General features: G+C 37.8%; 2 protein-coding genes across 7 annotated transcripts; both read right to left on the bottom strand.

The window, feature by feature from the left end:
* Nucleotides 1-44: 44 nt before the first annotated feature.
* On the bottom strand, nt 45-11,606 carry stau1 (staufen double-stranded RNA binding protein 1). Of its 2 annotated transcripts, none has more exons than XM_039647296.2 (15): nt 11,427-11,606; nt 9,040-9,383; nt 8,780-8,901; nt 8,515-8,695; nt 7,244-7,394; nt 6,948-7,119; nt 5,998-6,093; nt 5,637-5,849; nt 4,658-4,801; nt 4,172-4,318; nt 3,340-3,415; nt 2,884-3,209; nt 2,674-2,796; nt 1,059-1,138; nt 45-946 (listed from the first exon to the last, which is right to left on the bottom strand). In XM_039647296.2, exons 2-15 carry the CDS (start codon nt 9,227-9,229, stop codon nt 859-861), a joined length of 2,109 nt encoding a protein of 702 aa, XP_039503230.2. In that variant the 5' UTR covers nt 9,230-9,383; nt 11,427-11,606; the 3' UTR covers nt 45-858. The 2 variants fall into 2 exon arrangements, with proteins under 2 accessions (XP_039503230.2, XP_039503232.2); XM_039647298.2 differs by having other exon boundaries at nt 2,884-3,206.
* A 265-nt stretch (nt 11,607-11,871) lies between these two features.
* On the bottom strand, nt 11,872-27,590 carry pbrm1l (polybromo 1, like). Of its 5 annotated transcripts, none has more exons than XM_039647295.2 (30): nt 27,445-27,590; nt 26,613-26,758; nt 26,406-26,503; nt 25,202-25,349; nt 24,864-25,016; nt 24,664-24,780; nt 24,465-24,533; nt 23,776-23,874; nt 23,600-23,685; nt 23,427-23,518; nt 23,076-23,283; nt 22,849-22,990; nt 22,676-22,758; nt 22,291-22,570; nt 21,502-21,607; nt 20,745-21,408; nt 19,357-19,568; nt 19,023-19,217; nt 18,727-18,884; nt 18,102-18,344; nt 17,876-18,021; nt 17,620-17,777; nt 17,228-17,411; nt 16,856-17,063; nt 16,317-16,515; nt 15,676-15,846; nt 14,850-15,014; nt 14,227-14,294; nt 13,313-13,514; nt 11,872-12,648 (listed from the first exon to the last, which is right to left on the bottom strand). In XM_039647295.2, the coding sequence occupies exons 2-30, from the start codon at nt 26,745-26,747 to the stop codon at nt 12,485-12,487; spliced, it is 4,953 nt and encodes a 1,650-aa protein (XP_039503229.2). In that variant the 5' UTR covers nt 26,748-26,758; nt 27,445-27,590; the 3' UTR covers nt 11,872-12,484. The 5 variants fall into 5 exon arrangements, with proteins under 5 accessions (XP_039503229.2, XP_088990522.1, XP_088990521.1 ...); XM_089134396.1 differs by having other exon boundaries at nt 15,760-15,846; XM_089134395.1 differs by having other exon boundaries at nt 27,240-27,560.
* Nucleotides 27,591-27,856: the final 266 nt, after the last annotated feature.

Here is a 27,856-nt window from a genome sequence, read left to right as displayed (position 1 = left end):
ATGACCATGAGATCCCCAATTGTAGCATTAACAGAACACACACAGGTTTTTTGTGCAAGAGGCACATCATTTTTACTCATATTTGATGAGGAAAACAGGATGCAACTGGCAGAGAGTGGGTGGGGTCAACACTGATAGGAGAATGCATCAGCTTAACTGACATGACTGAACAATATCGTGCTTTATACATACATTCACTCATTCACACACACACAAAACAAAAAAACACCACCACACGCTCTACACTGAAGTCACAATAACATTTTCCCAGACCTACATGAAAATGTAGATGATTTTTTTTTAAAGTGTTATGGTCTTCATTGTAACTCAAAGCACTGAAGAAAAAACCGCCACAGCAGAAAACTGTTTGAAAGCTTCATCATATCCTTCGACGGGGTTTTAGACTGCACTTCACAACAGCGCTAATACAACCCAACTCCATGGGTTTCTATAATACAACGTTAAAAAAAAAAATAATAGAAAAATAAAAGCGAGAAAATAAAATTATGACACTAAATACATGACTTCCTTGGAACAATGAAGAAAAGCCAATCTAATGGTCAAACTTCACAATAACCATTTTACAATTTAACAACAAAAACAAAACCACCACTTCACTGGATATGATGAGGCGACTTTTCCAAAGCCTTAGCGTTTAAAAATGTATCACCGCATGTGCACATTAAACATCAACATCTCTCAATCTTATTCAACTGCAAGTTTTGAATACTTTAAATTAATTTAAATCCAAGATAAATGCTGAATTACTCAAAGGCTTTTTTGAACAGCCAATCAAAACTCTGCTTCTGACTTTTCTCTAGTGTTTCGCAAATAAAACGACTAATCAAATAGCCAATTCTACACTGTGCCATCCAGAGTCTTTCCGATGGTGCTTGAGTTAGCCGGTTTTAATAATGCACTGCCCTCTAGGTCCTGTTTGTTGCACCTGTGGAGGCGTAGATAGGTGAGAAAAGTTCAAATCACTCTGGAAGAGTGGAAGCATGCCAATATTAATACAACTAGTTCATGCAAAATGAATAAGACCATACAATACTGACCCTGACATTGGTCCATTAGCTGTGCGCTCATTGGACTGCTGGTCGAGTTCTGACAGGAGCTTCAGGATGTTCAAAGCAGCCTGTCCGGAGAGAAAGAGGCATTGCAGTAAGTAATGGACAAGTAGAGATAGATCTTCCACGGTAATCGTTAAAGTACAATACCATCATAAAAAGACTTGGAAAGAAGGATTTGATGCTAACCAAGGCTGCATTTATTTAATCAAAAATACGGTAAAAAATAGCAATATTGTGAAATATTACTGCGATTTTAAATGAATCCAGTTAAATTTAAATCCAGTTTTCAATGTCACATGATCCGTTAGAAGTAAATTTAATATGATAATTTGGTGCCAAAGTAGTATTTCTTATTATTATCAAAGTTAAAAACAGTTGTGCTGCTTAAAGGGATAGTTCACTTTGAAATTCATTTTTGATATGTTTTAGCTTACCTCATGGGCATCCAAGATGTAGGTGTCTTTGTTTCCACAGTATTTTCAATTTCGATATTTTTAGGTCAAACCGTTCTTGTCTGTCAGTCATATAATGGAGGTCTATGGTCACCACCTCAAAGAGCATGCGCAGAGAAGTCCAAATTAAACATGATTTAATGACTAATAAATGTAAGTACACATTGATGGCCTAAGACATGAAACGAGCGGTTTGTGTGAGAAAATGAACAGTATTTATATCGTTTTTACCTCTTGTAACCACAGTCACTTCCATTATGTGCCGGAAAGCCCAGGAAGTGATCTCTCGTGCGTGTATGTCACTCATTGTTTACACAGAGATTTCAGAAGTGTTATCCTTCACTGTGAAGATCTAAACATATTTAGATATACAGGAAATCGCAATGGAAGACGATTTCGATATTTAGATCGTGAGAGATCACTTCTGCCCTCGCCCTCAGATCACTTGGACGCAACTATGATTACAAGAGGTAAAAACGATATAAATACTGTTCGTTTTCTCACACAACCCGCTCGTTTCGTGTCTTAGGCCATCAATGTGTACTTACATTTACGAGTCATTAAATCATGTTTAATTTGGTCTTTGAGGTGGTGACCATAGACCTCCATTATATGACTGACAGACAAGAACGGTTTGACCAAAAAATATCAAAATTGAAAATACTGTGGAAACAAAGACAACTACATCTTGGATGCCCTTGAGGTAAGTTAAAACATACCAAAAATTCATTTTAAAGTGAACTATCCCTTTGTGGAAATCGTAATACACTTTTTTTGTTTCAGGACTCTTCAATGATTAGAAAGTACAAATTGTAAATAGAAATCTTTTTTTTTTTTTGCCATTTTTTTTACCATTTTATTTTATTTAAGATAAAATTAGCAGTGAAAAGGCGTGGACAGTTATTTTTGCGGCTGACCTTGTAGGAGTTTTTTACTTTCAGATGCAAAATTTATGGGAGCAGATTTAAATGAACCATGCAGCATGATTTATTAATGTTTGCTGCAGTAGTCAATTTACTTGTAATTGTGCAATTATTGAAAGCCCCTTGACCCATTTTAGGCTAACGTACCCTTAACTTACACTTTTGATCAGTGTAATGTCTTCTTGCTGAATGCATTAATAAAAGAAAAATTAAAAAATGCTTTACCATGTCATGGCAGGACTCCACATCCTTGCCAATGCCGTGGCTGATGAGAGGGGGCTGAGAGGAGCAGTTGATCAGAGACACAAACTCATTCTTGTTATTTTTGGGAAAGTCTTTATATTCAACCTGTGACAAAAAAAAAAATAAATTAAACATTGATTGGTTGAGCGACATCAATGGGGAGGATAAGTGTGTTATCATTATATTCAATACCTGTAATCCCTGTACAGTGGCCAGGTAGCTGAGCTGTTCGGATGGTCTAGTAAGGGGTCCGTGGGGTCTGTGCGCCAAGCTGTTTTTAGTCTTTAGTATACCCTCTGCGGTCGGGGACGTGCCAGCGTACAGCAGCTCGTTGGCAATCATGGCCGTTACCGTGGCCATGGCTGGGTTGGGGGCAGCTGTACGACTGTAGTCTTTTGCATGGGGTCCCTGGTTGGCACCCACCGCCTGTGCCACCTCAGGCACCATGGGTAAAATGCCAGCAGGAAGCTGCTGATGGCTGAGAAAAGGAATTCGGAAATCTTCTTCCTTGTTGACTGCTTTGAGAAATGCAAGTGTTAATCGCAAGCAATAATATTCACTAAAATGAACATTGATACAAGGACCATGTACAGTACATATGACCACATCTATATTGATGATAGCAGCTGAATATGACAAATGACATACCAAGACCAGCCTTGTCCACAGATCCCGGTTCAAAGAAGGTCACTTTTCGTCCATCTCCAGGTTTCTTAGCAGGTGCCTTTATAAAGATAAATGAAAAAAAAAAGTACTCTAACTTTTTACACTAACACTTTTAGTTGACACTCGTATGTTTCTCTTCATGCTCCATGGTGGAAAGAAAGCTATGGAGGGTTGGAACAAGATAAAAATGAGTAAATAATCATTTTCTGAATAAATTCAGGGGTTGTCAAACTTTTTGATGCCAAGGATCCCTAAATAGGATGATGACCCCTTTCCATATAGCAGCAATATTTTCCCTGTGTTCAAAAGTTTCAGCTGGGAGATAAAATTATTAGGCGTCATATTATAAAGGCAAACGTAAATTATTATTTTCCAAATTAAATACTTGGCTTTTATATTGTTGTTTAAATAAATATTTTTGTTCTTTTTTTATTCCAGAAAATGTATTATCTGGCAAATTTTTACCTTTTAGTTACTAATTTTTACACAAAATTAAATGCAGATTTTTCTTTTATTTACCCACCGTTAAGAACTACTTATGTGAATAAAATTTAAAAAGTAATGATTTCTGACCAGTATTTACAAAAAATGAAAAAACAACAACAACAACATTACATTAAATATGTTGCATTAATACACAAGTAGATATCTTAACTTTGAAAGCCTTAAAATTATATATCTATATTTTTTTTTACCCTCTCAAACTCTCCTTTCAGTCCCTTCCGGCACAGGACCACAGTTTGAAAACCCCTGAAACTACTTTCACCATGTTTTTGATGCAAAGTAAATGCTACTAATAAGCAGACACACTCACTTTCTCATCTGTTTTCAATGCCGGTTTGGGTGGTTGTGGCTGAGGCACTTTGAAGCCCAGAAGCTCCAGCATCTTCTCGGCTGCATTTCGTTTGGCCACTTTTTTACTAGGACCCATTCCCTCTGCATTCTGACCCGCAATTGACACCTGAGCAAGAGAAAAAAAAAAGTAAGTAATAACAAGGTTAGATCTGGAGCGACTTTATCAGCTCACAAGGTGCATGAAAGCAGACAACATAAATAGTACAAAAATGGAATCCAGCAACACTAGTGGTAAGGGGAACTTTAATAAACTCTCTAATAAACCAGGGTTTACAATGTATGGAGATGGTTTCCTAAAATGTTCATGCAGAATAACTCTGTATGAGAGAAAAAGCAGAAAGCGATACATGGGAACACCACTTTTCCGGGAACATTTCTGATAAGAGGCACTTTTGCAAATGTGTACTGAACTATTATAAAAATGCAGAGTCAGAGAACAGAATACCTGCATGACAAACTCCCGGCGTCGAGGCAGGCCTCTCTCCGTCACCAACGCGTACTCTGGCTCTTTTTCTTTCTTCGCTTGCTGGATTTGAGCCAGTCTGCTGATGGGGTTCATGCCCTGACCATACTCTGGACTGGTCTGCAGCTGAAAGCGGGAGCAAGATTCATTAAGAAAGAGATACAAATTGACACACTTGATCAATACATTTAGATTAATGAGAATATGATGAAAGGGTAATAATTTAATTTAAAAAAACAGCCAGTGTCTGCATTGGTATCGTCACTCGTTTCCTGATGAGAAAATATCAGTTAGGTTAGGGATATTTTCAAATTTTACCAAAATGGTATTTACTGGTAATTAAATAATCCTTTTCATAATCACAATTTGTACAAAAATATTAAGCAGCATAACTGTTTTCCACTTTGATATTAAGAAAAAATGTTATTGAGCACCAAATCAGCATATTAGAATGATTTCTTAAGGATCATTAGACACTGAAGACTGGAGTAATGATGCTGAAAGGAATAAATTACAAATATAATTTCTTTTAAATTGTAATATTTCAAAATATCCATCGAAATACACTTTTACTGTATATTTAAATGAACGTAGCCTTGGTGAGCATAAGAGACTTCTTTCAAAAACATTTTAAAAATCTTACCGACCCCAAACTTTTCAACAGTAGCATTAAAGAATATTTGTATGCAAATATTTATCCATTATGGCAGTTATTGGCCAAATAAATACTCTCTGAATTAAATATAATCGATAAAAAAGATTGTTAAGTTCCTAGGCTGATGTACTGGTCTATAACTAGAAAGAACACTCTAACTTGGTACTTTATTAATTACATTAATGTTCAACACTTCAATAGGCTAAACTATTACAAATCAATAACTTTAATATTCATTAGCAACGTTTTTTTAGTTTTTGAACAGAAAAGCACTCTAGCCATCAAATGAACCCAGTCCTCATCTACCTTAATAATTGACTTGCTTTTCTTTTTAATACGTAGTGGTATTTTGTCTGTGACAGGCAGTTGAGGCAGTCCACGAAGCTCCTCCAGCACAGCGATGGCAGCTAGCTTCTTGGCGATCTTCTTGCTTTTGCCATCCCCCTCCCCTGAATACTCGCCCACAGTAACCCTCACCATGAAGCTCTTCATGTGAGGAGGACCAGCCTCTTTTAGCACCTGTATACAGTGAGGAGAATTAAAGAAAAGTGAACAATCTGTGGTTTGGACATCAGAGAAATGCATAAGATTTTGCTCAATTATAATTTGCATGAAAGTATTTTTTGTACATTTGTAGCCTACGCTTATTATTAGGATCATGACATACCTCAAAATTCACAGGCAAGTTGCGCTTCAGTGCAATCTCGAACACTTGGCTGATCTCGGATTTGTTAAGGTTTTCTTGCACTGGTTCTTCTTTCATCTGCATGAGAGGGATTGTTATTTACAATAGATCAAATAGATCACAAAATTGTTGGATTGCACTACACAACTGTCTGGAATACCATTTAGTTGCTGGGGGTCACGTGCTACACAACATTTCAATAGGAAGAATGGCGACAGCTCTGTCTAGTCTACAAACTATGTTCCGCTACCAAACAAATGCCAGAAGCGATACAGGAAATACATGTAAGATCAAGCATGAGACAGGATTTCTTCTTGTTAAAATGATGCATGCAAGAAGCATGTGACCCAAGATGTCTGTGCACCAATTTACAATGAAAAAAAAGAAGAATATGAAGGAGAGAAGCCATGTATGCTGATGGTTTATGGCTCCTTGAATCTTGTTGCAGACAAGTCCAGACATTTAGCATGCTAAATATCCAACGCGTTCTCATCCTAGGGCGTCATATAGTGACACTTTTGAGAAATCTCGTCTAAATCCAATGCACATGGCGTCAATATAATATTGGTTATGGGTAGATTTAGTTCAGGGGTAGGTTTAGGGTTAGACCACTAGGAGGCGCCTTCTGGCCCATATATATATATATACGCTAAAGGGTCCAAGTGCGTTGGACGTAGACGAAATGTCAAAAGCGTCAGTCTATGACGCCTTGGCATGAGAACGAGCTGAAATATCTCACAGGCATCAGCGACGCGTCTTTTCCTCTTTGATCATACAAACTATATGACTGTCAAGATTTGCCTCTGATTTTGGGCATGTACGTCAGCGATTTCCACAAAACTGTCGGTGAGTGAATATCAGGGCTAAAAACCATGTAGTGTATACCCGGGATTACTGACAGCCAATTCATCATGTTATACAGATCAACTCACCTCAGACAGTTGCTGCATTATTGGCTCTTTCTGTAGGTATTTGATAGCTTTGGCCGCAGCATCATGTTTGGCTGCTTGACGCGTACGGCCCTTGCCATGGAACTGTTGTCCACCGATAGACAGCTCCATATGATACAGTACTGGCCCCACAGGAGGAAATGGGTAGTAATAACTGATCAAGAGAAGAAAAGGAAAATAGTATAATATTATGTTTTTCAGCCAGAACTATCTTAGCCAACTTTTCTATTTTACATCATTCACTAAGCAAAAGCAGAAGATTCAAATAGAGTGCATACTGCTGCATGGAGCGTGCATAAGGGCCCGGTGCTCTGATGTTGTAGTTGAATGCTGGTCTCATCCCATGGTAGGCATCTATAGGCTTATAGATGGGCTTCTTGCCCAACTTCATACAAAGTGCATTAAGCTCCACAGTGTGGGTTACGTTATCTGCATGAGAGAGATGCATATCAAACAGCTGCTTGCACTGCTAACATTCATGGGGTTCAACCTACATGGGGTTTAATCTATTACTATGAAAGCAACAATATTGTGAAATATTTTTACAATTTTAAAATGTCATTTCTGCTCTGATGGCAAGGCTGAATTACATTACATTAAAGGGGTGGTATAATGCCCTTTTCACAATATGTAAAATAAATCTCTGATGTCCCCAGTGTGTGCCAACTTTTAGCTCAAAATACCCCACAGATATTTAAAGTTGTCACTTTAAGAGAGTGAGCAAAAACGCACCGTTTTACGCGCTGGCCCTTTAAATGCAAATGAGCTGCAGCTCCCGACACAGTAGGCGGAGCTTCAAGAGAGTGTGTGTTTGAAGCTCCCATTACCTCACGCAGACGTATGCTAAAATGTCAGAAACTGTTCTGCCTTTTATGTTTTCACCGGAGTCAAAGATGGAGTGACAACATGTAGAATGCAACAGCACATCTCCGAATGGTTAGTTGATGAATTTATGCTGCTGATGTGGAGTTAACTATCTTCAATTAGCATATTCTGTTAGGATAATCTGTAAATCGCTCCTATAGGAACTGTTGTGAGATGCACACAGAGTGACTTTCTACTGTATGTGAAAAGATGGATGCTACAGTTTGATCTGACTCACAAATGTGCTCGACTTCAACGGCTCTTCCTCTTCTAAACATGGAGCGTGTTCCCAGGGGTGGGGTTTATGTAAATTTTAGGGTTAGTGATGTCACTAACCCAGGAGGAAGTTTGCGTAGTCCCTACCAGCCATTTGTCGTAGTCCTTAACCTTCAAATGGTCTTCGTTTCCTGTTTACACTTCTGAGCTTCGGGGTCTATACGACCACAACAATTGATTGAGTAATTGTACAAAAAAATATACATTTTTAATCATAAAAATTATATATCATTTTTTTTGTTTACTTCTCATCTATTCATTAATGATAGAATTTTTATATATATTGTGCACACAACTTAAACGAGTGAACGAGTTCTTAATTTGTGGCCGCTATATCTCCGACTGCATGTCATGTGCAGGGCTACATACTAGCCCTTTTGAGAAGATATAGAAGAAATATTGGACGTACAATCTAAGCCCTTGTAGATCCCATCTGGGTTCTTGCCAGGGTGGCGGGGGCTTCTGTGACTGGGTTTGGGGAGAGTAGTTTCGGCAAGGGCACATGACGCTGCTGAGTGCTGGGCTTTTTTGATACTGGTCCCCTCTGCATCCCAGTGCTGATCCCCCAGAGATAACCGCACTGAGAAAATCTGACCAACAGACACCATCAGAAAGTTCAGACAGGTGGGAAGAGATAGTTTTATGTGTGTATATAGTAAAGTGGCAAGTCTTACCTTGGAGTGGGCTGGTCCTTGTTCACTGAGAAGCTTGTATTCAGGTTGGATCTTATTGTAACGGGCTAACTCGTTTATCAAGCACATTGGGGTCTTCTCTTTAGGGTTTGCCATGTTAGATACTAAATCAATAAATCAAAAACATAACATTTTAAAACTCAACCAATCCAAGAAAATAATATTGTTATCAGGGCAAAACCTCATGGGGACTTTAACGATGCCTTTTGTTTAAAAAACGCACAAAGCACTTTCTCACCAACCTGTGGGGTTGCAGAAGGGTGTGGCGGATGCAGAAGGCAGGGCGGAGTTTCGTAACGGGTGACTGGCACTCTCTGAGGGTAAGGGAGCAGTGGCACACGGAATGCTGAACCCAGGTTGGGGCGGGGCTAGCTGTAAAGGGGCGGCACTGGGTGCAGTGTTGACAGGCGTCTGGAACTGAAGCTGTGACATTCTGATTGGCTGGTAGGAAGATGGGTTGATTGATTGACCAGGTATAGACTTTGCAGTCCGGTAGGAAGAGAACTTTATTTAGGAAGGGTTGTGTGTGAAAGAGAGAGACGAGATGAGTGGGTTTGTAGAAAGAAGGAAGACTGCAAAGCTCTACCTGCAGAGTGGAAAAATGAAAAATTAGTTACAGTATCATAGATATGTTATGCGTAATCAACCAAAAGATCAATCTACATTTGTATTTCTGAATAAATGAAATATTAGAACTAAAGCAAAAAAAGTAATGTTAATGACGTATTTGATAAGCTTAGATTTTAGGATTTGACAAAGTAAATGAAAAGCTGCATTTTTACGTACACACATCACAGCACAATACTGTCTTGGCAATGTACATCTATAGTAGTCGTGAAAAATCAGTGAACAAATCAGTGTTTTTAAACAATTTGTTAAGTGAATTAATCGTTCTTGTTCACTTCTAAGCAATGGCACTTCTGATGTAATACTGTTTTGTTTAAAAGTAATAAAAGACTCATTTTAATATTCCAGTGAGGCCATAACTGTTGTCAAGATTTTGAATGAATGGCGATTGGTAGGGCTGGGAAAAAAATCTATTTGATTTAAAAATCGAGTTGGTAGGTCAAATCGATTCATATTTTCAAAAAAATCGATTTTTTTTTCTCCCCAATATACATAATTTGTTGCAATCTTTGTTGCACACTGCACAGTGACTTTTCAGTTAGTGAATTTTGTTAATGTTGATGTACTTCAATTAAATACAATAAATATTTGCAGTGATTTTGTTTTAAATTAAGAAAAATCGAATCGAGACGAAAACGATTAAAAAAAAAAAATCACCCAGCTCTAGCGATTGGTGTTCCAACAGTGTAAACAGATTTAAACAGAGCAACACTATTTAAATAATCTACAAAAGTTTTAAAAGAGTCCAAATTGAGTTATTTAAGATGAATTATTATCAGAATTTTTTAAAGGATTTAAGGTTTTTTTAAGTTTATTGAACCTTTAGACAAAAAAAAAATATTTCAAAAAGTTTGCATGCATTTTATGTTTTATATCATATTTAATACATTAAGTCTTTATGGCTCATATAGTGAGAATATGAAACTCATAATCAGGGAGAAAACACCACAGAATTGTTTAGAGGAGCAAAAATATGACCAAAGAGTAAAATGAAACTCTAAGAGCCTATAGTTTAAATGCATTTTTATTGCAGAGATTTTTTTACAACAAAACTACTTACATAAAATGCATGTCACTCTATATCTTCCAATACCATGTCTTATTAAGAAAACATTTAGCCTAAACCCTTAGATTTTGGTGGGGAACCCTATAAAGCCAGGCAATACAATGATGATTCTCTGAAAAGCCTGTTATATCTTATTTGGTACTTACATTTTAACATGAAGTTGCTTTAAAAGTTATTCTGACATTTACTCCGTAAAAATCATTAAAGAACTGTCCACGTACTACGACATGAGTGTGGGCATGTTTAGACTTATACTAACAGCTTTTTACGTAATAAAATGATAAAACTTAAAAAGGCAAAATGCATGTGGTAAACTAGGCCTATAGAACAGTTTTTTTTTTCAGCAAAGTTTTGAGCATTGCATTTTACAGTAACTTCACGAGCTCTTATTGGCTGACAATTCCTGGAAGTCTACTCAATAACACGAACATAATACATCACCCATGCAAAAAATTGACATAAACAGTAACTTAGGGGTTAAAACATCCATTAACACTGTACAGTCAGGCAGTCACTGCTATTTCAAAAAAATAAAATTAGCACATCTTAAATATAATTAGAATGTACAATGTACTCTCCTGCTACGCTTCAGTATGCAAAGTCTACTGAATTTTAACATATTTGATTTTTTTTTATTTTTTTTTTTGTAAACTACCGCATTAAACTGGTGAAAATAAATATCAGCTGTCAAGACTCCTCCTACCCCTGCAAAGCAAATCGAAGCCAGCGATATCATATACACAAACAGCCACTACACACATTTATACCAAGCATGACATAGCCGAATCAGCCTTGTTTACATAACATTATATGTGGCTTTCAGTGAAAAGCAGCAATGACAATATGCGAGAAGATACATTGATATGTAATGCATGGCTCGAGCTAACACACTAGCAGCTCGCGCATCTCAACAGGCTCCTGCTGAAAAAAGCTCACCTCAGTTTATTTCTCCCCGGTTGTGATTTACTCCATGAGTTACGACGTTAAAGCGTAGTGTCAGTTCGGTTTCGTCTTATTTTAAGGGGTTCTGGACTGGTTTAGTATGAAAAAACGGGGAAGAGGTAGAGAGGGTGAGTGTAGACAGGGCAAACACTAAAGAGAATAGCCCGATATTTTCCGCCCCTGCCAGGAAATGACATCACGCCAGTTATTTGTGGGGTTAAAAATGAGTTGTTGTTTTTTTGAATAAATACTAATAAAAAAAAATTCTAATTTGAATTACCATTTGGCTATTTAATTCCTTGTATTTAAACATAATCTGTGTCTGTCGAGTTTTTGTGGTTTAGTGAGGCGGGCCTTATGTTATATGTGTTGGGTGGAGGGGCTGTAACTCAATCTTCTCACAAACATGTTTTGGACATGCTTGAAGTACATGTTATCCTTTTAAAATGCTGTTTATTGGTGAAATGTATCCACTTTTTTCATTTTTAATGCAACAGTGTTGAATTCGCATGGCAGAACAAAGCATTTCTCACAGGCTTTTTTTCATATATACACAATGAAAAAATAACAAATTACATTATCAGTAAAATAAAGAGGAACACAGCTTATTTTGCCTCAGTATAAAAAGAAAATATATTTATAAAATGCTACTGTGACCTTTCACAACTTTCGCCCATTTGAAGCCATTGTATAGTGGTCATAGCCAGAGAACTTTGAGAATTGGTGATGCAATTGTTTGAGGTGATGTATTCAGCAATATAAAAACACCATAAACTCAACCAGAATTCATCTAAAGTAACAGTCAAATCCATTTCAGTAGTTCTAAATGGTTTCATGATTGACTTCATTCCAGTGCATCATACGTACCGAAAGGTGGCTAAAAGCTTTATTTTTTCACACATATGCACACAACTAGGAGAGATACTTATTGCTGAAACATTTCTGACAGTACATCATACTTTATCACATCTTGAGCTATGATAGGAAAGATTTGGTAGGAGAATAGTCTTGCATAAATTAGAGTCCTGAGATTTAGGGTAGAACATAAATGTTTAAAGGTTGTATGCCTGCCGGATGTTGAGCGTGTCTTTCATCATCAGGTCTCGGAGTCTCCACAACGCGTCTGCCATTGTAGTGTGAGCACCCTTGCTTTTCAGCCAGTGAGTAGGGAGACGGCTCTCCTGCTCTCTGGTGAGCCGACAGTCTTTTCTTTGTGCTGAAGGAATGATGAAGTCATTTACAAAAGAGTTACAGACAATTTAAGTCTAACAGTCCAAGAAAAATATAATTTAAATGACCTAATTATGAATGGTTTTGGTGCAAGACACCAACATTATATGAGGAAAATACTACAAAAGTATGGCATAGGGAAAAGGGGAAAAAATTAAACCATTCATAAATAAATTTCTTTAACAATTCTTTTGCAAGGCACAATACATAATTTCCATTTTAACTTAATATACAATGCCAAAAAATTTAGTAGAACAAAAATGGAAAATATATTTTAATTTCAAATAACGATTGAAATGTAATTTATTCCTGTGATGGCAACGCTGAATTCTCAGCATCATTACTCCACTCTTCAGTGTTACATGATCCTTCAGAAATAATTTTAATATGCTGATTTGCTGCTCAAGAAATGCTTATTATTAATGCTGAAAACAGTTGTGCTGTTTAATATTTTCATGTAAACTTTTTCAGGATGATCTAGATGAATAAAACGTTCAAACAGCATTTTTGAAATAGGAAACCTTTATAACATTATGCATATTTATTATAATGTAATTACAATTATAATACATTTAATGCATCCTGGCTGAATAAAACTATTATTTAAAAACATAAAACAACTCTTGAATTTCTACACCAAGGATTTTTACCTTTAAGGCTCTGGTCCCACTTGCTAATGGTGGAGGATTCAGCACTGAGGCCCTCGATGTACTTCAGATAAGCCTCTGAATGCAGAAGACGCTGGGGTTTTGGAGGTGGGGCGACAAACATAGGTGGGGTTGGATGCTGGCCTGGTTGACCTTGACCTGGATATGGTGGTGGAGCTTGTTGCCCTGGCCCATATCCACCCATCTGAAAGGACAAAGAAAAAAAAAAAGACATAAGTCTAATTCGGATGGGACTACTTTTTCCAGGAGGTGGGTAGAGAAATGTTTCACAGACGTACTTAATGAATTTAATCCCTTCCGAATCTGCCAAGTCTATGTAGAAACTCAACGGTTCTCTGAGAAATATAATCCCGTTCAAAATGTCTGTGATTGCTGATGTTATATTACCCAATGTTTTTTTACCTTCCTGAGCAACATTTGCACAACAATCTTCAGCATGCTTTAATTTAGTTTCAATATTGATGGTATTCGACGAAAAAATAACATATACAATTAATCGTGGAAAATGCGAAGACTGCCCATTTTAATATCACTATCAAGTAAAAGCCTACCGGTACTTGTCCAGATTTCTCAGCTCATTTATTTATTATAAACAGCCACTGCTATAAACTCGATAAGTTTTTATAATTAAAATCATATAAAAAAATTAATTAAAAATACATGCGCAAAAAGATGCAGAGAAAAAAAACAAACACACACTTGCGCTTCTGTAATAAAAAAATAAGAATGGAGATGTTAGTCTCGCCTCAATCCGACGTTGAGTGATAACTTGTAACAATTAATAAATTGTAATTCAAACGTTGTTTAGAAAACTAGTCCCGTCCTAATATGGCTGGAGATTGCAAACTGATCTGCTTTAGTGTCACTAGTGAAAGCTGCATGAATATGTTCTTTACCTGCATGCCATAATGGTTTCCAGGACCAGGACTTCCAGCCATACCGTTCATTCCTGGGCCCATCACTCCTGAAAAGGAAACAGTCTTTAATATATAAACGCTGTATGACTGCACGTAACTTTACATTTTAACCTTGATGAATAAGGTTGTTTATAATTATTTATATTATATAATAAATAAAATAACACTGATTTCATTAGTTACATTTTCCCCAAACAAACGATGTTTCTAAAAAACAAAGATTCAGAGGGAAATGGAGGTGACAAATCTTGTGTAAAGAAAACGTGAGACATTGAGGAAGAAAAAAACATTAGCATGTTAGTGCTGTTGTGTGAATATTCTCACCCTATGAATTGGATAAAACTAAAATTAGATCATGCAGAAATACAGATATTATCTAGTAATACAAAGCATTTCTTCATTCACTGAAACAATGTATAAAAATGGGCTTCATTTCAAAACAAACAAGTTGCCTTGCTGTCTAGGTAGGCAGCTCACTAGTTTTTGAAACAAAGCCATGAGTTCAAACCAAGATAAACCCAGATTTCCTATTTTTCAATTTGGATTGGAGCTGGTCAGAAGATCTTCAGGTGGGATTTCTGACTAATCGGGGTGCTTCTTACCCGGATGGGGCATACCAGGGTACCCGGCCATGCCTGGAAGAAGGAAGTGCTGGGAAGGCAGCTGGGGCACCCCCATGGGATGAGGTGGTGTGCCACCCATGCCCATCATGCCGTCAGAAGGACCTTGCATAGGCATGTAGGGTGGGCCATAATTTCCCATCATGCCTTGGGTGAAGAGATAGCACAAAAAAAATCCATGCATTGATGACATGCAGCCGACTAAAACGTCATGCAACTACGAACCAAGTAACGTCAATGTCAAAGAAAGAAAGTGTCAATATTCAACCTCCGGTTTCACAGACAAGGCTTATAGTCCAGACTAAAATGCATGTTTGGGCCTTTTTACTGAAAGCAGCTTGCTCTGACACATCTTAACATATGTCAGTGCCATTGTTTTGTCTCAAGAAACACACTAGTAATGTTTTTTTATAAAGCATGTTTATAAAAGGTACTTAAATATTCTAATTGAACTATGGTCTAATACCGGCTTAATCTAAGCCCCGTTTGTGAAACCAGGCCTGAATTGTGGTTAATTCGGGCTTGTAAAAAAAGAGAGCTATATATGTTTACTGGTTAATAAAAAAAAGGTTGTCATGCAAAAGGAGAAAAGAACATTGCAAAACTCAAAAACAAACAAACAAGACATGACAAAAACAATGCAAGTTTGCATAATCAGAACTAATAGGGCACGTCGCTGGTATGGAGAAGATAGTGACATGATTGATGAGTTGTGGTAATAGATGGTTTAAATGGACGAGAATTGTTGGAGGGTGCCCGGACGCTGCATCTGTCTCTTTCAGCAAGGGTGGGGGAGATTTGGCGTTACCTGGCACAGGTGACATGGCCTGGTTTAGCATTCCCATAGCGCTTGGGGGAGGCACCACTCCCATCATTGTGCCGACTGGGGTACCTGCTCTTGGAGAAGACTGCTGCTGCTGATGTTGCTGCTGAAGGACCCTCTCCCGTTCCTGCTGCTCTACCAGTTTAGCTGCCCGTTCTGGAAAAACATTCATAACTGAATTACAGATTCTTCGGTATGTGTAATGTTGTGCATAAGATAAACGGTTGCCAAATATACATATAATCAGCAAAGCTGATTATATGTACTGTATATGGCATGTACATATAATGTACATGCATTTTGCATGGTTTAGCATAGCCGAAAACAAAAACACCCCAAGTTACCATAGCTAGAAACTCATTCATTATTTGAGGGAAAATTAAATATATAATAGCTATTTTTAAGAAAGAAAAATAATCGTATCATTTCAAATCTGAAAAGAAATGTCAGACATGGAAACAATCAAAAATCAAAGGCATCTCTTATATTACGATAGAATTGGTTGCATTCATTCCAATGTCTAGTTGTAAAAATTGCTAAGTATGACTGGATATTTACCTTAATAAAAATGAGTAACTATGGTAACAACGGACTAGTGCAACCTCTCAAAAAGTGTATTACTGTACCTTCATATTCCACCTTCTTAGTAGCTTCCAGGTTCCTCCATTCTGTGCCCACCAGTCGACTCAGCTCTCCAAAGGAGAAATCAGGGTGACGAGCCTTTATAATAGACCTAACTTCACTGCTAAACAAGATGTAGCCACTCATGTTGATCTTGCGCTTGGCTCCTTCCTTCTTGGACATACCCTTTATCTTTGGCGTGGACTGTGTATAGTAAACAGGGGTGTAAAGAAAATGACAGTTACTGTTATGGGGAAGTTACACAAAATGGGGAATAAAAGTTGAGCCTGATCGGCTGAAAAATGTCAATAAGGGATAAGAGTCAATAAATGACTACCAGCCAGGAAGAAGAAAAAAAAAAAACAGGCAGCAATCACAATATCTACAATATAAATGAGCACCGATTCAGGTTTAATTATTAACATGTTTAACTTGGTAAAGGCAATTTTGTAAAAAACATTTATATGATGCATCCATGATTGGAAATTGGTTAATATCATCAAACTGGTGTGCAAAGACTGATTTCTAGGGAGTATAAAACTACCTGTGGGGGTGTATAAGGCATATCCATGTCACTTGTTGCGGATGCCTGACTGGGTGGCATTGAGGGCGTCACTGCTGCTTCATCATCATCTTCATCCAGGTCGTCCATGTCTTCATCCAGATCCTCCATGTCTGCAAACTTAGCTTCTAGCTCCTCAATCTTTTTATCCAGCAGGGGAGATGGCACTTTCTGAGGCACGATGGGTTTCCTGAAAATGTATTTAAAGCAACCGTTAGTACATAAACAATGATTCAATCAATGATTTTTACTGAAAGCAATAAAGAACTCTTAAATAACCTATTCACATTCTATAAACACACTCTGGATGTGTGATACTTCCCACTGAAACAAAGGTAGGAAGGTAAAATGTACCTAAAGTAGAAGATCTCATCATCAACCACTTTGGCTGAGATGGAGAAACGTTTAAGTGCTTTAAACTTCTTCATCTGCTTTTCACTCTCAATGTAGCGACTCTCAAACAGGAGCACGTCTTCCTCTGGACACTCAGTTGGCCTGCAGGACAGGAAGTCCTTAAAAGAAGAGACCATACATTTCCCTGTGAAAAAAGACAAGTATTAAAAACTTGCGACAAGAATGGTTGGCGACAGCATGCGACAAGAATGGTTGGCGACATTTCTTTATCACAGCTTGAACACCCACAGTTTGGTGGGCTATGGGTTGTGGATGGACAACAATCTGATATATCTATATAAAACTAGGATTTCATTACAATTACAATACATTCATTCACTTGGTGCCCATACCCAAGATGCAGGTCATAGGACAGGACTCCTCCAGATTGCTGAGGAACACCTCACGTTTGTAGAACATCTTTGTTGGCTCATGTTCTGTTTCCTCAGGGTGGATGAAGATGGGTCCAAAGAAGAATGCTGCTCCATCCCTCAGCCACATCTTTTCAATCCTGTCCATGCCAACCATAACAATTCAGACTATTGCTGTAGACTTGCAGCTTTCTGGTTAAATGAGAACTTAGGGTAAAATAAGCATGATTTTGCCCACCTGCCAACTCTTGCTCGCACCAGTCCATGGGAACGTATGTAGACACAGTCGCCCAATTTAAGCCACATGTCATTGTAGTGGAGCTGTTCAAAGTACTGGCAACCCGGCTCCCCATTGGCCACTTCAACTGGAACATCTTCTCGCTCCTGTGGAGATTACGTTAAAAAAAATGTTACATGCTAAATCAATTTAAATAAAAACTGTACTCAAAATCAATCCTTCATACCTTCTCGATGAAGCCACCACTCTCTCCGTCAGGAAGAGCAGCCACTTTGTCTTTTGCACTGACAAACATGGACGCAACTCTGACTACAGGTAAAGGAACCTCCCGAGAGACTAGTTTGACAGAGTTTGACGGCATTGACCAGATCTTGATCTTCTTAAAGGTTTTGGTCCTGGCGGTGTAGCGGGATTCACAGACATAGACGTCTTCAGGTTTAAAGCCTTCTGGTTGCAACTTGAAATACTCCTAAAACAAAATCCATATTCAAGAGACTTAAACACACAATTCTTTAAGAGCCTGTGAGCCTCTTGTGGCTGTATTTTGTGAACCTCTTGGTCATATAGGCCTGGTTTCAAAGACATGGCTTAGATTAAGCAAGGATTTGGCCTTAGTTCAATTAGGACAAGTAACTTTTATATATCTATGCCTTACAAAAAAAAAACCCACATTACTTGTGTGTATCTTGAGAAGACAAAAGCACTGACATATTTTAAGAAATTTCAGCACAAGTTGCTTTCAGTTAAAATGCATTTTAGTCTGGGACTAGGCTTAATTCTTGTCAGTGAAACCGTGGGATAAAACGTATTAATCGATCCAAAACACATTTTGAATGTGGCTCGTTACTCACCTTTACAAATAACACAACGCATTTCCCCAAGATCTTGCTGAAAGGCACACGGCTGTAATAGTCGCTCTTAAATACCTCCTTTTCCAGGAACTTACGAGTAGCCAGGTGAAAAGTTTCTCCTGGACGATAAAACCAACAACCATACATCCACTGCTCACCTGCAGAAAACAAACACATCCAAATGTTAGTTTTGACATAATTTCACAGCAAATGGAGGCAATTCATCAGTAAAAAAAAAAAAGAAATAGAGAATTAGCAAGTAGCAGCAATTAAAGAAAAAGTGAGGATGTGCACACCAGCTTCATCCTTCCAGAGTTTCTCAATGCAGACAATGTGGGGCTGCAAATTTGCTTCTGAAGGCTGAACATAAACACAGTCTCCCACGCTGTAGGTGTTGTTCTCAAAACTGCAATCCTGACTGTATGAGCTTTGAGGACCTGACGGCCACTGGCTTCCTGCAGGACCCTCTACTTTGCCCTCTTCTGGAAGAGCTAAAAATCATAAAAGCAAAGTACACATTAGTACACTTCTATATTGGGAAGTCATTTTAGCAGCAAGACTTTAAAAGGTATCCTGGGGTGTTAGTGTTACATGCATAACTTTTAAAATGCTAGAAGCAATTTTGGAAACCTTTTTTGTCTTCCTCCTGTTTCAGCCGGTCTTCCTCAATTTCTTGGGGCAGTTTCTCTCGCTTCTCTTGATCTATGTCAGAATGCAGATGTTTGGATGTGTAGCTCAGTGCTGGGGTAAGCAAGAGTTCTCCATTCTTGCATAGCTCGTCCCGGATCTTCACAAAGAAATAATGCAACTCCACAGAATCCTCAAAGATCTCAGAATCGGTCCTGATAATAACACACAATAGCTGTAATGAATTCTCTGATTACCATTGTTCTATGTTCAATTCATGTTGACTCTACCATCAAACTTCACACTGTTAGACCAAAATGGAGCTTAAAGCAATTATTCGTGAAAATTTCTCATGTACTCATTCTCATGTCACTCCAAACACATGTTTTTTCCATGGAACATGGACAGAGAAATTTAACAGAATGTCCAGGCAACAGTTTTCCACATAATGAACTTTTCAAAAATTAAACAGCTCATAAAGATGGTCCAATATGACTTGTTGCTGAATTAAGGAGTAATGTTTGAGAAACATACGACGGAAGGGAAGATTTTCACCAAACACAAAGCTAGCTATCACATGGCTTTAAAAACTATTGGAAATTATTTTAGGCTGAATAGGCTGATTTTACCACTCCCTCTGAGTTAAACAGTTTTACCGTTTTTGAATGTATTCAGCCGATTTTTTGATATTTAGAAGGATATCAGTAACCAGACAGTTTCTGGTCTCATTGACTTCCATAGTATATATATTTTTTCTTACCATGTAAGTCAATGAGACCAGAAACTGTCTGGTTTGGTTACTGATATTCTTCTAAATATCAGAAAATCGTCTGAATACATTCGAAAATGGTAAAACCCAACTTTTTAACTCTGAGGGAGTAGTAAAATGAGCCTATTTCCAAAAAAAGTGGAGTATCCCTTTAAAGTCTAACCCCATTCCCTTTCAGTTTATAAAAAACAGCATACTTCCATAATTTTTACAGTTTTACCATTTTCGAATGCATTTAGCCGATTTTTTGATATTTAGAAGAATATCAGTAACCAGACAGTTTCTGGTCTCATTGACTTCCATAGCATATCTTTTTTCCTACTATGGAAGTCAATGAGAGCAGAAACTGTCTGGTTCCTGATATTCTTCTAAATATCAGAAAATCGTCTGAATACATCCGAAAATGGTAAAACCCAACTTTTTAACTCTGAGGAAGTTGTAAAATGAGCCTATTTCCAAAAAAAAAAGTGGAGTATCCCTTTAAAGTCCAACCCCATTCCCTTTCAGTTTATAAAAAACAGCATACTTCCATAATTCCACAGAAAGAAAGATATTCATACAATTTAAGTGTTTTTTTTAATGATGACAAGAAAATCTGATCTTCACACTCTTCACTGCTTACCTGTTGAGACGTCTTGCTTTCTCCAGTACCTCAAACACATGCTCCTGGAACACGTCCAATCTCCTGTAGCGGCCGCGATCCACATTATTACGAATAATCTCTAGACTGAGAGGTGGGTCCTCCGGGTTAGCGGGGTCAATGGCGGGAACTTCCGCCAAAGAGTCACTATAGCAGCGGCCCTCGTCATCCTGGTGCCCCATCATTGAAACGAAGAGGTTTCGGATGAGCTCACGCACAAGAGAAGCAACTGACAAACCACCCAGACCACCTTCATCTCCATCCTCTTCATCCTCAATTCGTCGACGGGCTTCCAGAAAGGCTCGATGGAGCAGCAGAGCATCACGGTATATTAGAGATTCAGGCTCATTGTAGGTGCAGGCGTTGTTGAACATAAGGATGAAATCTTCTGCCAGTGAGTCGATGTCTTGGTAGCGCCCCTGTACCATGTAGCTTCGTATACGCTCCATGTCAATGGGACGCTTAATGGCGGCATAATAGTCAGGAAGCTCAGAACGTGATGGCAGACGCAGGAAAACGGCGCTGAGACGACGACCGCGATTGTCTGTGAAATTGCGCACGGCTTCGTAGAGATCAGAAAGCTTCTGCTGGAGTGGTGTTGTCTGTGTACGAGCCTTTTTAGGGGAGGCTGCAACTCCACTACGGCCTAAAAAGAGAGAGGCATTTGTTAAATCTAAAATTTGTCACTCTATTAGTGTATTCGCATTTAAGTGTATTTTTGCCACAAAAAAAAACATACGAAGCTTGAGTTTGGGAGAGCCAACGTCATCTTCCTCCGGGGGAGGGCCAAGCTCTTTCTGTTTATCCTTAACAATCTTCTCCAAGATATTTGCATCATTATAAACCTGTGGGTAAAAAAACAAAAGTTTAAAAACTTCACATTATTTGGTCTATTACATTTTAGGACTTTATATGGGTTTGAACCCGCATGAATTAAGGACACAATATAATTTTTTGGATTAACTCTCCCTTTAACACCTCCGTAAGTCTGATTCTTATCACAGATGTACTTGCAAAAAATAAGAATGAACCCTTAATGCTGTTATGCCATACAAAAGTCTGAAGTAGTTATGATTTTTTTTTTTTTAAGTTTTAGAAAGAAGTCAAAAAGAAGGTACTGCTCATCTATTTCAAGGCTGCATTTATTTGATACAGTAAAAACGCAAAATTCTGAAATATTATAAGAATTTCAAACAATTTTCCTATATTTTAAAATATAATTTATACCAGTTACGGCAAAGCTGAATTTTCAGCTACATTACTATAGTCTTCAGGGTCACATAATCCTTCAGAAATCATTCTAATATGCGGATTTGGTAGTTAAGAAACATTTATTATCATCTGTGTTGAAAGCGGTTGATAGACAGCACTTATTTGAAATAGCTTTTTGGTAAGATTAAAAATGTCTTTACTGTCACTTTTGATCAATTTAATGCATTCTTGTTGTATAAAAGTATTAATTTTCCATTGTTTGTGTATTTTAACTTTGAAGTTGATTTAATGAAGTTTGAGTAGTCATAATGCCCACCTGAGATCCCTCCTCATTATAGTGGCGGGCATTTCGAAACATAAGCTTCATGTCATCCATAAGTGCATCCTCATTGTTATAACGCTCAGTGCGGATATTGTTCTCGATGGTGCGCATGTCCATTGGATCTTGGATGATCTGGTAGTAGTCTGGGTAGTCCTTCTTAGAGGGCTTCACCATGAAGAGGTCACAGAGGCGCCGTCCAGTGCCTGCCTCGCGTGCTTCGGTCACTGCAGAATACAGTGTCTTCATTCGGTTTTTCTTGGTGTTCTTCTTATGGCTGTTAGGATAAGATTATGGCAGCAAACAAAGAATTTTTCGTTAGTGATTGTGAGTCACATTGATGAAAATAAAGCAAGTGATGTCAACAACAAAAGAAATTCACCTTTTCCTTTTGCCACTTCCTACGTCAGAATTTGTAGTAGAGACATCTCCTTCATCATCATCTCGATGCTCTCTTTTCTTTTGCTACAACACAAATTCAAACCAAACTTTTAACCAATTCCACTTTTAGCTCATTAGGCTATGGAACAGAACTGTGCATCAAAGCAGACTGACCTGAATTATTTGCTGTAACCTCTGAGCACGTTTATATATGGTGGAGTTGGGCATGTTGTAGCGTTTAGCATTCTCAAGCATGAGTGTAAGGTCAGCCTCAATCTGCTCGACTCCATCATAATCTCCATTCTTCATTTTATCCCTTTACGGAATGTAAAACACGGAAAGAGTGTGTAAAGTAAACTTTATGATTAAAATACTCAGATATTCATGCGTGTTATCCACACCTGATCTGTTGTAGGGAGATGGGGTTTTTGATCTGATGGTAGTAGTCTGGGTATTCCCTTCTCACAGGCAGCTGGAGGAACGGTTCAGCGAGAAGCTTCCCCTGAACGCTTCGTGCTCCTCGCACTGACTGGTACAACTGGAGGATTGGGTCACCTGCACTCAGACCACAATCAGCCTCCGTTTCTCCAGTGTCAAAACGCACAGTGCCTGAGATATAAGGACAGACAAAGGTACTTCAAAGAACAATCATTCAAAAGCGGACCATGCCAATGTATTTTTGCATAAGCAGAGTTGGCAGGCTCTCTAAAATAGATTGCTATGGAGCAATCTAGGGGAACTATGGATGTAACCTGTGAGAATGGAGTCTTCATCACTTTCAGATCCAGCCTGAAGAGCCATAGTGATGGCAGACAGGCGGTCACCCTGAGCAGACCTCCGGTTTCTAGCAAAACACATACAAAACGTGTTACTAAAGCTAAAACATGCCTCTTCACGACAACAAGCTTACGCAAACGGGACACACCTGATACGGAGGCTGGATTTAGTGGGTTCAGCCTGTTCAATCTCAATCTTTCTCTGGGAAAATACCTTCTTAATTGTGTTTGCATCCTTTAGAAAGATAAAAATGAGTTCGTTATATAAAAATGAGCTCAATGTATGTGATGGATAGACAGCAAGGGTAGACACAAGAACACAAACCTTGAAAACTTGAGACCCTGGCTCATTGTAGGTTTTGGCATTTTTCGTCAAAAGATCAACATCCTTGGCCATGGCACTGATGGATTTATAATGTCCTGCCTACAACAGAACAAAACATTACTATTATAAAGATGCCAAGAGGTTATAATAATTATTAAACAAAGACTTTAAAATTTACATCATATTACACATTATTATTACATAGAGGGTCAGTCACTGACGCATCAACAACTAACGTCTCGAGACACGAGAGGAGGAGAACAAACCTGATAAATATGAAGTTGCAAAGGCAAGAACGTCTCGGATCAGGAGGTGAGGTGAACTAACAAAATCAGACTGCAATAGCCTGAACTTGAGACCCAACAACTAATCAATTACATATACAATATTTCAGTCGCTTATAATTTGGCTAATCAAGATTTTCGTAAGTACTAGATGTGTTGGGATATTTAACATGACATTTTAATTATATGAAATGAAATGACACAAAAAAAAAAGATTTGTTCATTTTGCTGAATGAGAATCAAAGATCCGATTCAGTAAAATGATCCGAACTTCCCGCCACTACTATTATATATTACATCAACAGCCTCTGACAGTAATGCCATGGTTGAAATGATTATACCAGCTCCAGATGTACACATTCCCATTGCTATTGTGAGAAAGAATGCTTTGAAAGCCTCAGATACCTGTATCCTCTGAGCCACAGTGCGTAGATCTATTGGATCTTTTATTACAGCATAGTAGTCTGGATAATGCTGGAATGGAAGTAATGTGCAAAAGAAGAAATGAATCAATGAAAGCAAACTACATGCAACACCAAAGATTTGATTAAAGTTATAAACTAGATTATCCTTATTAAGTTAATTATCCAAAGTTGGGTCTCACCAATTTGGAGGGAAGTTTTTGGAAGAGTTCACTAACAAGCCTCCCTGAGGAATCAGTGCATGACACAATGGCCTCCAAGAGCTGCTCCAGTATGGCTTTAAGATAGCTTGGTGGTCTCTGTTGAGGGGAAAGAGATGATATCAGTCTGGATGCGCACAGAAATAAAACTATAGCCATCCACAAACAGGAAACATCTTCACCTCCTCCTCCATGGAAACACTTGGGTTCTCCACATCATCCCCTTCCTCATCATCATCGCCCTCCTCTCCTTCCCCTCCTTGTAGCAGTTCATTCTTGGTGGACAGGAAGACATTCAAAAGCCTAGTGGAAGCTCTATACTCAGCACTGTCAGCCTGTTGTAAGAGACCCACAGGTATATTAGCATTTCTGAGTTGACGGTGGCTGTGATGCTGAAGAGTTTTGCTCGTGGAATGCATCCATGGCTAATCAGCAGTCTAAAATACTGGACAAACTGTGCTGATTCATGTGTCAGAAACGTCAATATTAAACACACTTAAATATCTAAATGCAAACCCACCGGATAGTACGCTTTGGCATTATTAATAAGCAGATGAAAGTCAGCTGAGAACTGCTCTACATCCTGGTATTCTTCTGCCCTGAGCTTCTGCTGGATCTTCATCATGTCTATGGGCTGACTCACCACTTCATAATAGTCAGGCTGATTCCTAAAATAAGAAAAATAGGAAGAGGTGCACGTTAGTGTCTATTGCATGCATTAAATCAGTATGATTTATTTCATCACATTGTAAAATTAATTTTTTTAAAGAATTAAACAGAATAAAGAAGTGTGATTACAATGTCAGCTTCTATGGTTATTTCATGGTGAGAGCCAGTTTAGTTGTTCAAAAAAAAATAAAAAAAAATAATGTTTAAGATTAAAAAACTAAATGAAATAAAAAACCTTAAGAATTAATTTGGATTTACTTGGTTAAAAATATTTTTAAAAGTACGAACAGAATAAAGCAAGTTCCTCGCAGGGGTAAAAATATTACAGTCCAGAAAAATATGTTTAATGAACACTTTCACCCTAAAAGTTTAATTGTTTTATTTTAATTTTCATTATATTAATTTTCCTGTTTAATTTTCACCCTAAAAGTACTATTTTGTGAAATGGATTGGGCCGGAGTTATTTTAATTTTAGTATCAATGACTTTATGATTTTTGCAATATCAATGATATTGCAAAAAACTGAAAAACTTTCAGTACTGTAACAAGATGCTGCATTCTTCAGAAAACGGTGGAAATATACATGGGAGCCCATTATTTGTTTAAAAAAGCTATTTTTTGGGCTTTTGACCACAAACTTAACATTCTACGGCATACCAATTTAAGAAATTAATTCATTCATTTTTAAAAAAATACCACTAACTCAATATTATATAAATGTGAAAATGCAAGATGAAAAAAAAAATATATTATTGCTTTTATTAACATTTCAAAATGAGTTATTTTTTGTTTTAATTATAAAGTTTTGGTAACTTTGTTATGTGGTTTTTGTAATTTGTTTTTAATAGGTCTGAGAAATGCTGCTTTGGCAACTAACTGAAAAAAATAAATAAATACTTATTTTACTTCAGTAACGAAAATGTCTGTTCTGATTTACGTTGTCTATAATAACCCTGAGTGGGATAAGATTCAGAACTAAAAAAAAATATAAAAATGAGGTGTGTCCAAACCTTTGACTGTCAGAGTACGCTCAAAGGCAAGGAATATACGTGTACCTCCTCTTTGGTGCACGAACAAAGAGCTCGCAGATCTGTCTGCCTTGGTCGTCTTTGTAATCTCTGACAGTGTTGTACAATTCATGGCACACAGCAATCTAAAGATGGGATACATTCAAAGTCACATAAAAAGACAAGATGCATAAGTGTGATTTAAAATGTGTGCCAAAGCAAGCAGCGTGAATACACTAAACCCCATGTTCTCACTTGATCGACAGAAGGAGCAGTGGAAGCTCTCCTCCTCTTCCATCCACCGACTGGGGTGGATGAGGTGGCATCATCGAAGTCTCCTCCGCTGGCACTGCTGGAGGGAGAGGTGGCTCGTCTTCTCTTGGAGCCCATTGAAACAGTACCTGTTTATAAACATGACTAATTAATATGCATTCCTGATGGAGACCTTCAAAACAAAAAATATATTTTGTGGAGAAGATTTCCATGTGTGCCAGGTAGTAGGCACCAATCGTTAGTATCTATCTATACAGTAAGACCAAAAACGTCCTGACATTTGAATGTCAGGATCTCTTTGCTCAAAGAGAATGGGAAATATTTTCATGATTTTTAAGATGGTATTATAAGCCACAACATAACTAACTGTAATTTTGTACCTCACCATGTACTGTTTTGCAATACAAGATGTTGTTTACAACGTCTATAGGAGCTACTAGTCATAAACAAACTACAGTTCGGCTTGCTTGAGGAAGGACAAAGAAAGGTTTGGGTATAAATTCATCACCCATATATGCATTCTTTCATACCAGCTTTGAAGCCAGCTTATAAAGGAAGCTATTATGCTCTAAACTATATGTATGCACAGTGTTGTGTGGAATAGCATACTTAGCCACGTGCTAATCTTCCGGTAAACAATCCCTAAACGCCAACAGCCAATCGACACTTCGTGTTTCAGTTAAACAAAAGAGCGGTCGCGAGGTGTGCTCTCGTACTCACTCACTTCTAAGCGCACTTCGGTTTCTTATATTTATCTCGCTGAAGTTAATAAATGTATTCGGCAATAAAAGGTTTTAGAAATACGCTGACCTACCCGTATTAAAATCGCTACTTTATTGGCGCAGTTAGGAATTATCCTTCAGTAGCAGTAGAGTAGCAACTGTTAGCTAGCAAGTAGGACAGCTAACAAAGTCCAGCCTCCTTCGTCATAAGAAACCGGAAGTGCTTTCAAGGAGCCCCTCCCCACTTCCTAAAAGATATTTTAAATATTGAATATTCTTTTTTACTCACTAAAAATGAAAACAAACGGCATGAGAGTCAAGACGAGCATTTCAGCAGATGTATAATGTTTTATTATATATTATTCTTTTATCCAGAATGTATTCTTTTTTTTTTTTTTTTACTTATTTATTTTTTTCCCAAAATTAAAAAAAGGCAAACTTAGCCAGGGCTTATCTATTTTAGAGACGACAAAGTTTGCACTGAATTGTGCAAAAGGATGAATA

Source organism: Pimephales promelas, chromosome 8 (assembly GCF_988280905.1).
Source record: "Pimephales promelas chromosome 8, fPimPro1.hap1.1, whole genome shotgun sequence".
Lineage (NCBI taxonomy): Eukaryota > Metazoa > Chordata > Actinopteri > Cypriniformes > Leuciscidae > Pimephales > Pimephales promelas.
The sequence above is the reverse complement of the archived record's forward strand: the minus strand, read 5'-3'. Positions and strand labels throughout refer to the sequence as shown.